Source organism: Narcine bancroftii, chromosome 13 (genome assembly GCF_036971445.1).
Source record: "Narcine bancroftii isolate sNarBan1 chromosome 13, sNarBan1.hap1, whole genome shotgun sequence".
Taxonomy (NCBI): Eukaryota; Metazoa; Chordata; class Chondrichthyes; order Torpediniformes; family Narcinidae; genus Narcine; species Narcine bancroftii.
Window position 1 is genome coordinate 83762224 of NC_091481.1, and position 13786 is coordinate 83776009.

Genomic DNA, 13786 nt, shown 5'->3' on the forward strand with positions numbered 1-13786 from the left:
TTCTTTGCTGTGACAAAGTATGAAAATAAATTTATCAGGCAACTGAAACACTTCTATAATCCCTATGGCACTGCACTGCGTGATGTAAAGACTTCCAAACAGGTAAATGATCGGCTACAGCTTTTTGGTGGAGATTTCTTTAAATGTGGCCAGACCTTGCTAATGGAAATCCAATGAGCTTGGTCAAGGTTGTATTTATCAATTAACAGTTAGATCTTCGTGAACTGGTTTAATAATATTGAGAAAGTATTGACCATTTGCTTTTCAGTGATTTTAAACCATCGAATGCACACATTCTGCCAAATGCAGGTGAAATTAAATATGTAGAATAATAGTGTTATATCATGTCGATGTGATGCATCTGGTGCGATTAAAGGAGTTGGTGCAATGAAGTGTTGACTGCATTTGTGTCAGTACATTCATTAGATCTACACTTGCAGTTATTGGAAAGTGATACAGAGAATTAAATGTCCTAAGTTTCATTTCATTAAATTCTTAACCAAATAATAGATTTTCATTTCAAGCCATTTTGTGTTTCCAGACAGCTGGATGACTTTTCACATCTTGGTACATTTTTCCAATCATTTGCCAAGTCAGTTCTTCAATCACCATTTCACTTCCTCCTCCCCTCAGTGTTGCTAAATGAAGTCCAAAGTGAAGCAAGTTTGAAAGTAGGTGAGCCGTTTGTTGTCGTATCAGGGCTGCACTACATTAAGCCTTATTGGCTTCTTCACAAGCCAGCTTAGTATTTCAGGATTTTTGTATAATTTCGGCTGCAACCACCTCCTGAAATCCTCCCAGTGCCTATCTACCCTTCCCCAAAGGCAAGGAGTGAGTCATTAAAATTACTTTTGTGCTTTATGCCACATTTTCTCCCTTCTCCAACAAAAGGTTTACCTCCGTCTTCAACCCAAACTTGTCTATTTTCTTTGATTTCTCTCCCATGACCTACTCCACAATATTTGCCAAAAGTATAAAAATGCAAATGGATCAGGCAAATGGGAATTGCTGAATTTCCACAGCTACTCTGCTTTGTTTCTGTAACCTGATGCCTTTCAATTTGCCCGATGACAAAATCTAAGAATAGTAAACACCTGAGTACCATGGTATAAAAAATTTACAACCTGGCCTGAAATGAGACAAGATCAACACTCTATAGCCTACAGAAACTAGGAATTGGGAACTTGAATTAGATAATTCTTTCAAATGTTGGTGTGTATGGGCCATTGTTTCTTCATAGGTCTGGCCTTCACTCAGTGAATCTTTGCACATTTTTAGCATGAGGTACAGTAAAAAACACTATCCAATCTTTTGGAAATGCCAATGGTTCAGTATCTGGCTTGGAATCCCACCTTCTCTTTTAAGCCCACTGGGGGATTTGTTTTCTGTGTTCCCTGTAAACACTTCAAGTTTGCTGGAAATGTTATTGTTCTTCTGTGTAGCATCTTTTATTCTAAAAAGATGAATTAAAAGTGGTATATTAATACAAATGATATCTACTAGTCAGGGAGGTACGGTTCGCGTAGCAGTTAGTGCCACGCTCTTACAGTGGGAACGCAGCAACTGGGTTTGAATCCGGGCTGTCTGCAAGAGGTTTGCACGTTCTCCCTGTGTCTGAGTGCTCCAGTTTTCTCCTACCTTTCAAAAACGTACAGCACTGGTAGATTAATTGGTGTATTTGAACGGCACGTGCTGGTGGGCTGAAAGGGCCCGTTACTGAGCTGTTTGTCTAAATTTAAACTTAAAGCTGCAAGTCCAGCACTCCTGGAACTAGGAGTGCTGGATATTCAGTCTGGCTGCACATTTTCCTTGGACAAACCGATTGCAGACGATACTAAGATAGGTGGAATAGTGGATAATGAAGAAGGTTTTCAAGGATTGCAGAGGGATTTGGGCTGCTTAGAAAAGTGGGCTGAAAAATGGCAGATGGAATTTAATGCTGATAAGTGTGAGGTGCTTCATTTTGGTAAGAAGAATCAGAACAGGACATACGTGGTAAATGGGAGAGCATTGAGGAATACAGAAGAGCAGAAAGATTTAGGAGTAACGGTACATCGTTCCCTGAAGGTAGAAACTCACGTGAATAGGGTGGTGAAGAAGGCTTTTAGTATGCTGGCCTTTATCAATCATTGCATGGAATATAGGAGTTGGGAGGTGATGTTGAGATTGTAGAAGACGTTGGTGCGGCCTCATTTGGAGTTCTGTGTGCAGTTCTGGTCGCCTAATTATAGGAAGGATATAAACAGAGTGGAGAGAGTGCAGAGAAGGTTGACCAGAATGTTACCTGGGTTTAAGCATCTAGAGTATAGGGAGAGATTGGACAGATTAGGTCTTTATTCTTTGGAGCGTAGAAGGTTGAGAGGGGATTTGATAGAAGTATTTAAGATTATGAAAGGGATAGACAGAATGGATGTGGATAGACTATTTCCGTTAAGAGGAGGAAAGATTAAAACAAGAGGACATGAGTTAAGAATTAAGGGGCAGAGGTTTAGAGGTAACATGAGGGGGAACTTCTTGACTCAGAGAGTGGTAGCTGTGTGGAATCATCTTCCGGGAGAAATAGTGGCGGCGGAGTCAATTGTATTATTTAAGAAAAGGTTGGACAGGTATATGGATGAGAAGAAGATGGAGGGTTATGGGCATTGTGCAGGGAGGTGGGACTAGAAAGGGGTGTTTGGTTCGGTGCGGACTAGAAGGGCCTAATGGCCTGTTTCCGTGCTGTAATTGTTATGTTATGAATTACCACGTTTCATCAAAGCCCCATATATTTTGCAGTACCTTTTCTGCTCTTCAATCTCTCCCAACAAAGGGTCGTGATTACATTGCTAGACCAGCCGCTAGAAATCGGTGTCATTTATCTCAGGACAAAAATTGGAATCCTGCCATTGGCAACTCGGAAATGGACGAAGTAATTTAATCCAAATTATTATCTGTAAATGCTGGTGCTAGCAGGTTTTTATAAAATTCCACCTGGCCCTACAGGGAAAAATTTATTTTAGACCTACTGCTTGGTAGCAGGCCCTTCCGCCCAAGAGCCAGTGCCAACCAAACACCCCAATTAAACTTCCAATCCCTGGTCGGTAGGTTTTGGTGAGATAGAATCGGAACACTCAGAGGAATCCAACGCAGATTAAACTCTTTACGATATTCTTAATGCAGGTATGTTACAAACCTTGTGTTATGAACGTACAAACTCCTTCCACGTCGCGCCGGATTTGAATCTGGATGGCTGGAGTTGTAACAGTGTTGCGCTAACTGTGCTACCCTAAAATGGGTTACATGGGACCCATCTTAAGTTAAGTTGCCAGCACACCAGGGTGAGTTTGTTCAAAATCTTGTACTGTATTTGTACTCTTTGTACCAAAGTGGGTCATTTTCTCTTGCCCTATTCCCACCCTTTCAGGCAGTTTGCTCAATTATTCAACCAGTCCTTATTCTTTGTGTCTTGTTGCTTGACTACGGTTCCAGTACAACTGAATGTATTGTACTTGGTTCCCACATCAAAGCCTTTTATACCAATTCTATGCAGATGAATTCACATTCTTTGATTTTTTTTCCCACTTAATTTTCAGTAAATGTACCTCCAAAACACTTCCTGTTGAAACACTATTTTCGTAGTACAGTATGGTTACCAATGAAGATTGGTAGATTCCAGATAAGTGTATTTTCTGGTTGCTTGAGACTTACAAATGCCTAATTAACATACCTACATTAAGAATACTGTAAAGAATTTAAAAGAAAGACTTTAATTTGCATATAGATTGGACTACTCAAATTGGTAAAAATACTGAGGAGGAGGAATTCCTTGAATGTTTACGGGACGGTTATCTAGACCAATATGTCGAGGAACCAACTCGGGAGCAGGCCATTTTAGATTGGGTATTATGCAATGAAAAGGGGCTAATCAACAATCTTGTTGTACGAGGCCCTTTGGGTAGGAGCGATCACAATATGATCGAATTCTCACTCGATATGGAGAGTGAAGAAATTAAAACCGAGACTAACGTCGAAGGGAATTAGGATGGTATGAGACAGGAGTTGAGTAAGATTGATTGGGTGGTGTTTATGGGGGAGTTGACTGTGGATAGACAATGGAAAGCATTCACAGATATAATGGAGAAATTGCAAATATCGTTTATACCGGTTTGGCATAAAAATAAACCAAGAAAGGTGACTCAACCGTGGATAACAAGGGAAATTAGAGACAGCATTAGGTCCAAAGAGAGAGCATATCAATTGGCCAAAAAAAGTACCAAATCCGAAGACTGGGAGCAGTTCAAGATGCACCAAAGGAGGACAAAGGGATTAATCAAGAGAGCAAAAATAAATTACGAAAGTAAGCTTGCGGCAAATATAAAAACCGACTGCAAAAGCTTTTATAAATATGTCAAGAGGAAAAGATTGGTGAAATCCAGAGTAGGTCCCTTGCAGTCGGAATCAGGGGAATATATAATGGGGAATAAGGAAATGGCAGACCAATTAAATTCTTACTTTAGTTCTGTTTTTACAAGAGAGGATACAAATAACCTCCCAAGGATGTTGGGAAACATAGAGACTAATGCAAGGGAGGAACTGAAAGAAATCAGTATCTCTAAGGACATGGTCTTGGGGAAATTGATGGGATTGAAGGCCGATAAATCCCAAGGGCCTGATAATCTACATCCTAGGATACTCAAGGAAGTGGCCATTCAGATAGCAGATGCTTTAAGAATTATTTTCCAGAACTCGATAGACTCAGGATCAGTACCCATGGATTGGAGGGTAGCTAATGTTACCCCACTATTTAAAAAGGGGGGTAGAGAAAAAGGGGGGAATTATCGGCCGGTGAGCCTTACATCAGTAGTGGGCAAAATGATGGAATCCATTATTAAGGATGTAATAGCGGAGCATATGACTAGCAGAGAAGGGATCGGACGGAGTCAACATGGATTTACAAAAGGTAAATCGTGCTTGACAAATCTATTGGAATTCTTTGAGATGGTGACAGGTAAAATAGATGGGGGAGAGCCAGTGGATGTGGTGTACCTGGACTTCCAAAAGGTCTTCGATAAGGTCCCGCATAAACGACTGGCTTCCAAAATCAAGGCTCATGGGATTGGGGGCAAAGTATTGATGTGGATTGAGAACTGGCTGGCAGGTAGAAGACAGAGAGTTGGGATAAATGGCTCGTTTTCTGAGTGGCAGGCGGTGACCAGTGGGGTGCCACAGGGATCTGTACTGGGACCCCAGCTGTTCACAATTTACATTAATGATCTGGATGAGGGGATTGGATGTAATATCTCCAAATTTGCAGATGACACTAAGCAAGGAGGGGTTGTGTGCACGGAAGAGGGGGTCAGGAAGCTCCAGTGTGATTTGGATCATTTGAGGGACTGGGCAGATCCATGGCAAATGCACTACAATGTGGATAAATGTGAGGTTATCCACTTTGGTAATACAAACCGGAGGGCAGATTACTATTTGAATGGTAATAGATTAAGAGATGGGGAAGTGCAGAGAGACCTAGGGGTACTTGTACACCAGTCTCTGAAGGCGAGCATGCAGGTACAGCAGGTGGTTAAAATGGCAAATGGTATGTTGGCCTTCATATTAAGAGGGTTTGAGTCTAGGATCAAGGATACTTTATTGCAGCTGTACAGGGCCTTGGTGAGACCCCACCTGGAGTATTGTGTGCAGTTTTGGTCACCTTATCTAAGGAGGGATGTTCTTGCAATGGAGGGAGTGCAGAGGCGATTCACCAGGCTGATACCTGGAATGGCAGGAATGACTTCTGAGGAAAGATTGCACAAATTGGGATTGTACTCGCTGGAGTTTAGAAGATTGAGAGGGGATCTCATAGAGACCTATAAAATTCTGGCAGGACTGGACAGAATGGATGCAGATGGGCTGTTTCCAAGGATGGGAAAATCCAGAACCCGGGGCCATGGTTTGAGGATAATCGGCAAACCATTTAGGACCGAGATGAGGAGGAATTTCTTGACCCAGAGGGCAGTAGAGGCAGGTTCATTAAATCTATTTAAGAGGGAATTAGATCTATTTCTTCAGTATAAGGGTATTAAAGGTTACGGAGAGAAGGCGGGGACGGGGTACTGAACTTTAAGATCAGCCATGATCTCGTTGAATGGCGGAGCAGGCTCGAAGGGTCGAATGACCTACTCCTGCTCCTATGTTTCTATGTTTTTAAGACAGAAATTCTATACTGTACTTACACTGAACAATCTTCATTTGTATGAATATATAAAGTATTTTGCTTTATTTTCAGTCACATTCTTGGAAAGCATTTAACCGTCGCTGCATCACAGCATCTGCAGGCTTTTATGTTTCACTTCACTTAGTTCCCTGGGCTTGTTCATCTATTCATCAAGATTATGACCCTTCCTGTACCTCAACTTGGCCTTTCCTGTATGCCTGGAATTTACCGATATACCGCATAGTGACAGGCCCTTCCAGATTTGAGCCTGTGCCACTTAATTGACCTACAACCCCCCGTATGTTTTGAACAGTGGGAGAGAACCTGAGCCCCCGGAGGAAATCTACCTAGACACGGGGAGAATGTGCAAACTCCTTACAGATAACGCCGTTTTCGAACCTGGTCCTGATTGCTGGCCCTGTGACAGCATTGTGTTAACCACCAAAACATTCTGATCTTGAGCATTTCAGTGTTGTGGGGTAGACCCTTCCAAAGAATCTTTATTTAATCACTAGAGTAAAGACTATCTCCTCAGGATATCGGAGTTGTTCTATTGTCTTTGACCGGGTTAACAAACCATCTTTCTTCAACACTACTTGTTCAGATCAGTGGCACTCTCTTCATCTGATAAACATCTGCACCAGTTTATGCTGGTCTCTGGCAAATCTGGGAAATCTTCCTCTGTGGATGTGGAGTGGGGGTCTGCTTCGGCAATTTTTCCATGTGCAATATCGATATCAAAACATCACTCTCCATGCATTTGCTGAAAATGCCCTATTCGACTTCACTGTCACCTCCAATAACTTTCAATAATTTGTACGTCCCTTTTCCGTAGTTCCATAATACAGTAAAATCTCCGTTATACAGAATTCAAGCAACTGGTAAAAAATACAAAAGCTTAAAATCGGTGCCATTCACGCAACATGCAATCTCAAGCAACCAGAAAATTCACTTATCTAGCATCTACCAATCCCCATGGGTGGGGGGGTTTACTGCAGAATTAATGATTTCAAAGTGAGTGTAATCTCCACTTGCCCTGTCTGAAATGATTCCGTTTTTATTTGACTTGCAGGCTTAATAAATGTTTGTTATTGAAATCTCATGACATTGTTCATTGTTCCAATTATTAAGTAATTCTAGATAGAGTGCATTTTAGGCAGTGAAGCATAATTTTTATTTTGGGGGAAAAAAAGTTCCAATGGTTTAATCCAGCCACTTAAAATTAGCCATCTGACAAATAGTGCCTAAAGAGGTTTATTCTTTTATCTCTATCCACTTACTAAACTGTCCAAATTTGCACTGAGATTCTGCAGTGGTATAAGAAAGCCACACAAATGATTAAAGCAAGTCCATTGATGGCTCACTTTAAAAATGATCCTTCTAGTGAGGATTGAATAAGAAAAGCCTATAACTGGAAAGTTGATGATGGGTTTGTTTCAGTATGGAGGTACTGCAGCAAAACCAGTGGAGTTGTTGCCTCATTGGATCAGTCCAGCCTTGACCCTGTCTGAGTTTGCACATGCTCTTTGTGAATGTGTGGGATTCCTCTACATGTTCTGCTTCACTCCCACAGAACAAGATGTGGGCTGGTAGGTTAGTCAGAGAAAATTCTCCTTGGTGTGTAAATGAGTTGAATAACTCCTGGGAGGGAGGAGTTAAAAAAGAATGTGGGGAGAATAAAGTGGGATTAGGGTAAATGGGTGTTTGATGCTCCATGTGAACTTGTTGGCCTGGGTCTATCCCCTGTGACTGTTCAGTAGCTGAGGTTATTCTTTATCCCTCTGCTCACATTTTTCTTCACCCACTCTTCTAAAAATGATTTCTTTGAACTACATATTTATCGGGAATGATGCGGGACCAGCTATAATTCTTGGTTATAATACCGGGTTGTAATACCAGATTGAATAGGTTGGGCATAAGTGGAGTTGGAGATATCGTATTTCCCCAAACTAATCTTGCTCTCTTAATGTCCAGTGCAACGTTTCCAGGAAGAGTTGCTGGTTATGTTATTAACCGTGTATATTTTCTCTACCTCGACCTTCATGGCACCCCCCTCCCCACACCCTCATTACTTTTGAGTTAAGAGCAATATAATGTTTTTGTCATACCATCTACAATTACTTAATGCAGTATAGATTGTTCCAATATAGAAATGGTTAGAAGGGGTGTGATTTGAAAAAAGTTATTAACATTTTAGTATTCATTTGTGATCTGAAGAAGGGGCCATTTTTTTGCTTGCTCCATGTTGCTTTTGGTTTACAATAGAAAGTAGAACCTGAGGAAGAAAGACTAATTTTTAAGAAGTGAAATCTTCGTTGCAAGTTATTTCAACTGAAGCATGTAGAATAGTTAACTAATGAAACCATTGACTTAGCAACTAACCAACTTTGTCATTTTCAGATTGAGTTATTCTTGGGTTTCTCAATTTTTTTGTACTTTTTTGAAAATACAGATGCTCCTCAACTTATGATGGGGTTATGTTCTGGCAAACCCATCGTAAGTCAAAAAAGAATACAGGTATCGGAAATCCTGATAATTACAATGAATTCCCGTCCTTTCAGATCATTCATCAAGACATAAAAATTCGCTTTAAAAACCACTTTTAGCTGTGGGGAGACGATGAACATCATAGCCTAGCCAAAATTTGAAGTACGGTATGGATTCTACCATCGTAACTTTGAAAAATCGTAAGTTAAACCATCGTAAGTCAAGGAGCATCTGTAGTCTCTCATATAGGATTTTCTTATTTTATTTTAGAAACTACCTAATTATCCTACTTTTTCAAAACATGGTTGAAATTGGGAAATTCCTGTCTGTAAAGTTGAGTGGTAACCAAATACCTGGATGTACCAGTGTGGTACAAGATTCCAGTTTCCCGCGCTGAGTGACCGTTCATTTGTGGTGTGCTCACAGGAAGGTGCAAATAGCCGAAGGCCTAGGAAACGATGTGAAAAGAAGCACTCCTTCAACGTTCTAAAAGTCCATAATACTACAAATAATGAAGAATCTGAGCAGAAACTGGAGGCAACTATTACCTTGAAGAATGGTGTAGCAAAAATCCAGGAATGTACGAATAATCAAGGACCTTTGAATCAAATGAGAAAAGTTGTGCCGGTAGAAAATGTATTGCAAATTAAACAGGCATTCAGTTTTGAAGGTCAGTGATAGAAATTCAGATTTTGCATTTACAGAATACTTTTGCTTATCTTGTTTATTTTAATCCTTGTCTGGTTATTGGAATTGATTTTTCATACAGCTTGTTCCTTTTTGGAGCAAGATTTTGTTTGTACTTGGTGCTGCGACGTGCTCGAGTGGCTACTTCATTACTGCCATCTTGTATCTGCAGTGGTATTACAACGGCCTGACCTGTTCATCTTACATTTTTCTGTGAAAGTTTGGCACATTAGACTTTGAACCTATAACCGTTCACTTCAGGCTTAAGTTTTTACCTGTAGGGTTAAATATAAGAATCAAAAATATTTCTTTTATTACACATTACTTGGTTTTGATGCGTTTAAAATAATAAAAAGGCTTTATATTCAGCTTGATACTGGAACTTAGTTTCAATCAACTCATTTGTGCTTCATTAAGTGGGTTTGTCAGATGTGGCCTGGAGCATTATTCTAGTAATGTCATTGCATTTTTTTGGAAATGTATTGGTCAACTAGAAAAGTGTAGAAAATTCATTCTTGTTATCTGTTAACGTGCAGCTCATTAAATTCAAATCCCCTTTCATGTCTCTCTGCTGAATCAGCTGACAGCAGTAGATTCACATATTAAAAGTTCTTTGAACCCTGTGGGTTGTAATGATTGTTAGAGCAGGATGGAATCAGGAACTTACTTGCCAATGCTTCTGCAATGCTGCTTTTAACTATTGTAGATTATCCTTTTCAAGGGCTTTGCCCCTTGTAGAATAGAGTCAAATCAGGACATTGAGGAAATATTTACTGGTGGGGATGCAAACTAGATGGAGTATGTTCGGGGGGTGGGGGGGGGAGAGTGGAGGTGGTCATTAGCACATCAACAGTGGAGAAACATCTGATGGGACTGGTGCAAGATGATAGGACGAAACGTGAGAGAGAAATAAATGTTTAGCACACCATTGTGGAAATGTGAAAAATAAATTGAATGCTTTCTTGAATTGCCTGAGATATTTGATGGCCTACTTAGTTTCTTCCAAATCAAGTGGTCTAAATAAAACAGATTATCTTGCCATGCACTTAGCATCTGATACAGAACTGTAAAACTCTTTCCCCCAGCAGATTCTCAGGACAGCCTAACGGAGATTGAAAATCTTGAACTGAAACTGCGGAATGAGCTAAGACTGAATGGATCACACGAACTATTACATCCAGTGCTACAGAAATGTTTGTACATTTTCTTGGTTTCTTGTCTGTGCCCCATCACTTTGTTAAAGTTCCATTTCCTTTATGATCCTTTTATCTCTGCACGTGGACAAACTTGAGGAGTGACTTTAATATTCTTCGATATTCAACTTAAACATCAGATGAACTATTTTACACTTCTACATGTGGTTAGCTTTTTGTCTTTTTAAAGTTTAGGGAAGATGTCATGGTGGTGGAATGGAGAGTGTTTTTCTGAAATCAAAGCAGCGTAAACATTACTTTGACTTATGGTACAGTGGATGTGATAAATGCTTAATGTGGACACCAGATTCCTGAAACTGAAAATAAAAAAAAATAATGGCACATGCTGGAAACCTGAAATAAAACTCAGGAAATGCTGGAAGCACTCAGGCAACGTCTGTGGAGAAAAAAGGAACCATTAATGTTTGAGGATCAGAATCTTTATTCAAAAAATTTACAGTATATGCTGGCATATAGGATGACCCCCTGGAATTTCTACCTAAAATGTAGGTTTTGAGAGATGTCCACTATATAAGATTAACTCCTGCCCCTGCGCAAAGTCTGGCACTTAAATGCTGATTAGTGGAGTGATGCTGTCACATTTAATACCAAATTACCCTATAAATATTTTAATTTTATTAGCATATTTTAAAAGAAACCACCGTTGGCTCTTTTAATGGGCCATTTAAAGCCTCTACAGAATAGATGGCAGTTGGACTGTGTGGATGGACCCCACGGGGGAGCGCTATGACCACATTGATAAGTAAAGCCGCTTTCAGGTGGCTGCAATACCCAACTGTAAAGCTACCTATTGTACTCAATGAGGAACACTTACATAACCCTCTTCCTGTAGGTCTAATCTCCAGCTCCAAGAATCGTTGCGCCTGAAAGCAGCAGTGGGTCCACAGGAGCCGGCGTTCTCTCGGACACGGCTCTCCTTCAGCCGGCACGATCAGGTGACAGAAAGGCGTCTTCTCCGCGGCCACCTGAACGTCCCAGCTGCACTGCCCCAGCCGCATTATATGTATCCGAGCACCTGAAAGCGGCTAAGCAGGACACGCGCAAAATTGAGCTTATTCGTGGATGTCATTGGCTGATGTAGTGAACTTGAATGTTTTTCCCAGTGCTATGAAATTGAAGAAGTACCCAGATTATGTCCCTCAAAGCGAGCGCAATCAGAGAGGCTTCTGGAATGGAGATGAGCCAGAGATGGCGCGTGCAGTTTTTGTAAAGCTTTCTTTTTGCTGTTGCCATTTGCATGGAGGTGAGCTGGGTTATCTGCATGAGGAAGGTCGTAGAGTGCACCTAGGGCCTGACTGGGATGCTTCAATTGGAGCTGGCAGGATGGGGATAGGATATGGAGTTGTGGGGGGGGGAGATGGGGGAGATGGCGGTGGTGTTGAGACTGCTGTCAAGGTTTGGATTTTTTACTTAGTGTAAAAGACTCCCTATGATTTTGAGGCAACATTTTTAAGTTTCAAGGATCCTCCTGTACTCTGGGATATATGGTATTAAGAATAAGAGTGGAGATGGAAGGGAACGCTGGAATCTGGAGCAAAAAAACCCAGTATGTTAGAGAAAGTCAGTGGATCAAGCAGCATGAGTGGGTAGAACAGAATGGTCACTGTTTTGGGTTGGAACCCTAAGTGAACATTTGGAGGGCTGTAAAAATTTGAGGGCAGGGGAGGAGAGTTGATCAGGGGTCAGTAGTGGATTAGTGAACCAGGGAGGGATGATGGACAGATGGGGAGGGATGATGGACAGATGGGGAGGGATGATGGACAGATGGGGAGGGATGATGGACAGATGGGGAGGGATGATGGACAGATGGGGAGGGATGATGGACAGATGGGGAGGGATGATGGACAGATGGGGAGGGATGATGGACAGATGGGGAGGGATGATGGACAGATGGGGAGGGATGATGGACAGATGGGGAGGGATGATGGACAGATGGGGAGGGATGATGGACAGATGGGGAGGGATGATGGACAGATGGGGAGGGATGATGGACAGATGGGGAGGGATGATGGACAGATGGGGAGGGATGATGGACAGATGGGGAGGGATGATGGACAGATGGGGAGGGATGATGGACAGATGGGGAGGGATGATGGACAGATGGGGAGGGATGATGGACAGATGGGGAGGGATGATGGACAGATGGGGAGGGATGATGGACAGATGGGGAGGGATGATGGACAGATGGGGAGGGATGATGGACAGATGGGGAGGGATGATGGACAGATGGGGAGGGATGATGGACAGATGGGGAGGGATGATGGACAGATGGGGAGGGATGATGGACAGATGGGGAGGGATGATGGACAGATGGGGAGGGATGATGGACAGATGGGGAGGGATGATGGACAGATGGGGAGGGATGATGGACAGATGGGGAGGGATGATGGACAGATGGGGAGGGATGATGGACAGATGGGGAGGGATGATGGACAGATGGGGAGGGATGATGGACAGATGGGGAGGGATGATGGACAGATGGGGAGGGATGATGGACAGATGGGGAGGGATGATGGACAGATGGGGAGGGACGATGGACAGATGGGGAGGGACGATGGACAGATGGGGAGGGACGATGGACAGATGGGGAGGGACGATGGACAGATGGGGAGGGACGATGGACAGATGGGGAGGGACGATGGACAGATGGGGAGGGACGATGGACAGATGGGGAGGGACGATGGACAGATGGGGAGGGACGATGGACAGATGGGGAGGGACGATGGACAGATGGGGAGGGACGATGGACAGATGGGGAGGGACGATGGACAGATGGGGAGGGACGATGGACAGATGGGGAGGGACGATGGACAGATGGGGAGGGACGATGGACAGATGGGGAGGGACGATGGACAGATGGGGAGGGACGATGGACAGATGGGGAGGGACGATGGACAGATGGGGAGGGACGATGGACAGATGGGGAGGGACGATGGACAGATGGGGAGGGACGATGGACAGATGGGGAGGGACGATGGACAGATGGGGAGGGACGATGGACAGATGGGGAGGGACGATGGACAGATGGGGAGGGACGATGGACAGATGGGGAGGGACGATGGACAGATGGGGAGGGACGATGGACAGATGGGGAGGGACGATGGACAGATGGGGAGGGACGATGGACAGATGGGGAGGGACGATGGACAGATGGGGAGGGACGATGGACAGATGGGGAGGGACGATGGACAGATGGGGAGGGACGATG

At 42.9% G+C, this 13786-nt stretch overlaps 1 protein-coding gene across 1 annotated transcript in view; it reads left to right on the forward strand.

Annotated features, from left to right (window-relative positions):
- The first annotated feature begins 6 nt into the window (after positions 1–6).
- The window catches only part of LOC138748271 (uncharacterized), a 73164-nt gene continuing 59384 nt past the window's right edge, over positions 7–13786 (forward strand). The window contains exons 1-3 of the mRNA XM_069908140.1: positions 7–102; positions 9104–9347; positions 10453–10557. Of these exons, the coding sequence (XP_069764241.1) occupies positions 9287–9347; positions 10453–10557 (166 nt within the window). The 5' untranslated portion in view covers positions 7–102; positions 9104–9286. The remainder of the gene's footprint in view (positions 103–9103; positions 9348–10452; positions 10558–13786) is intronic.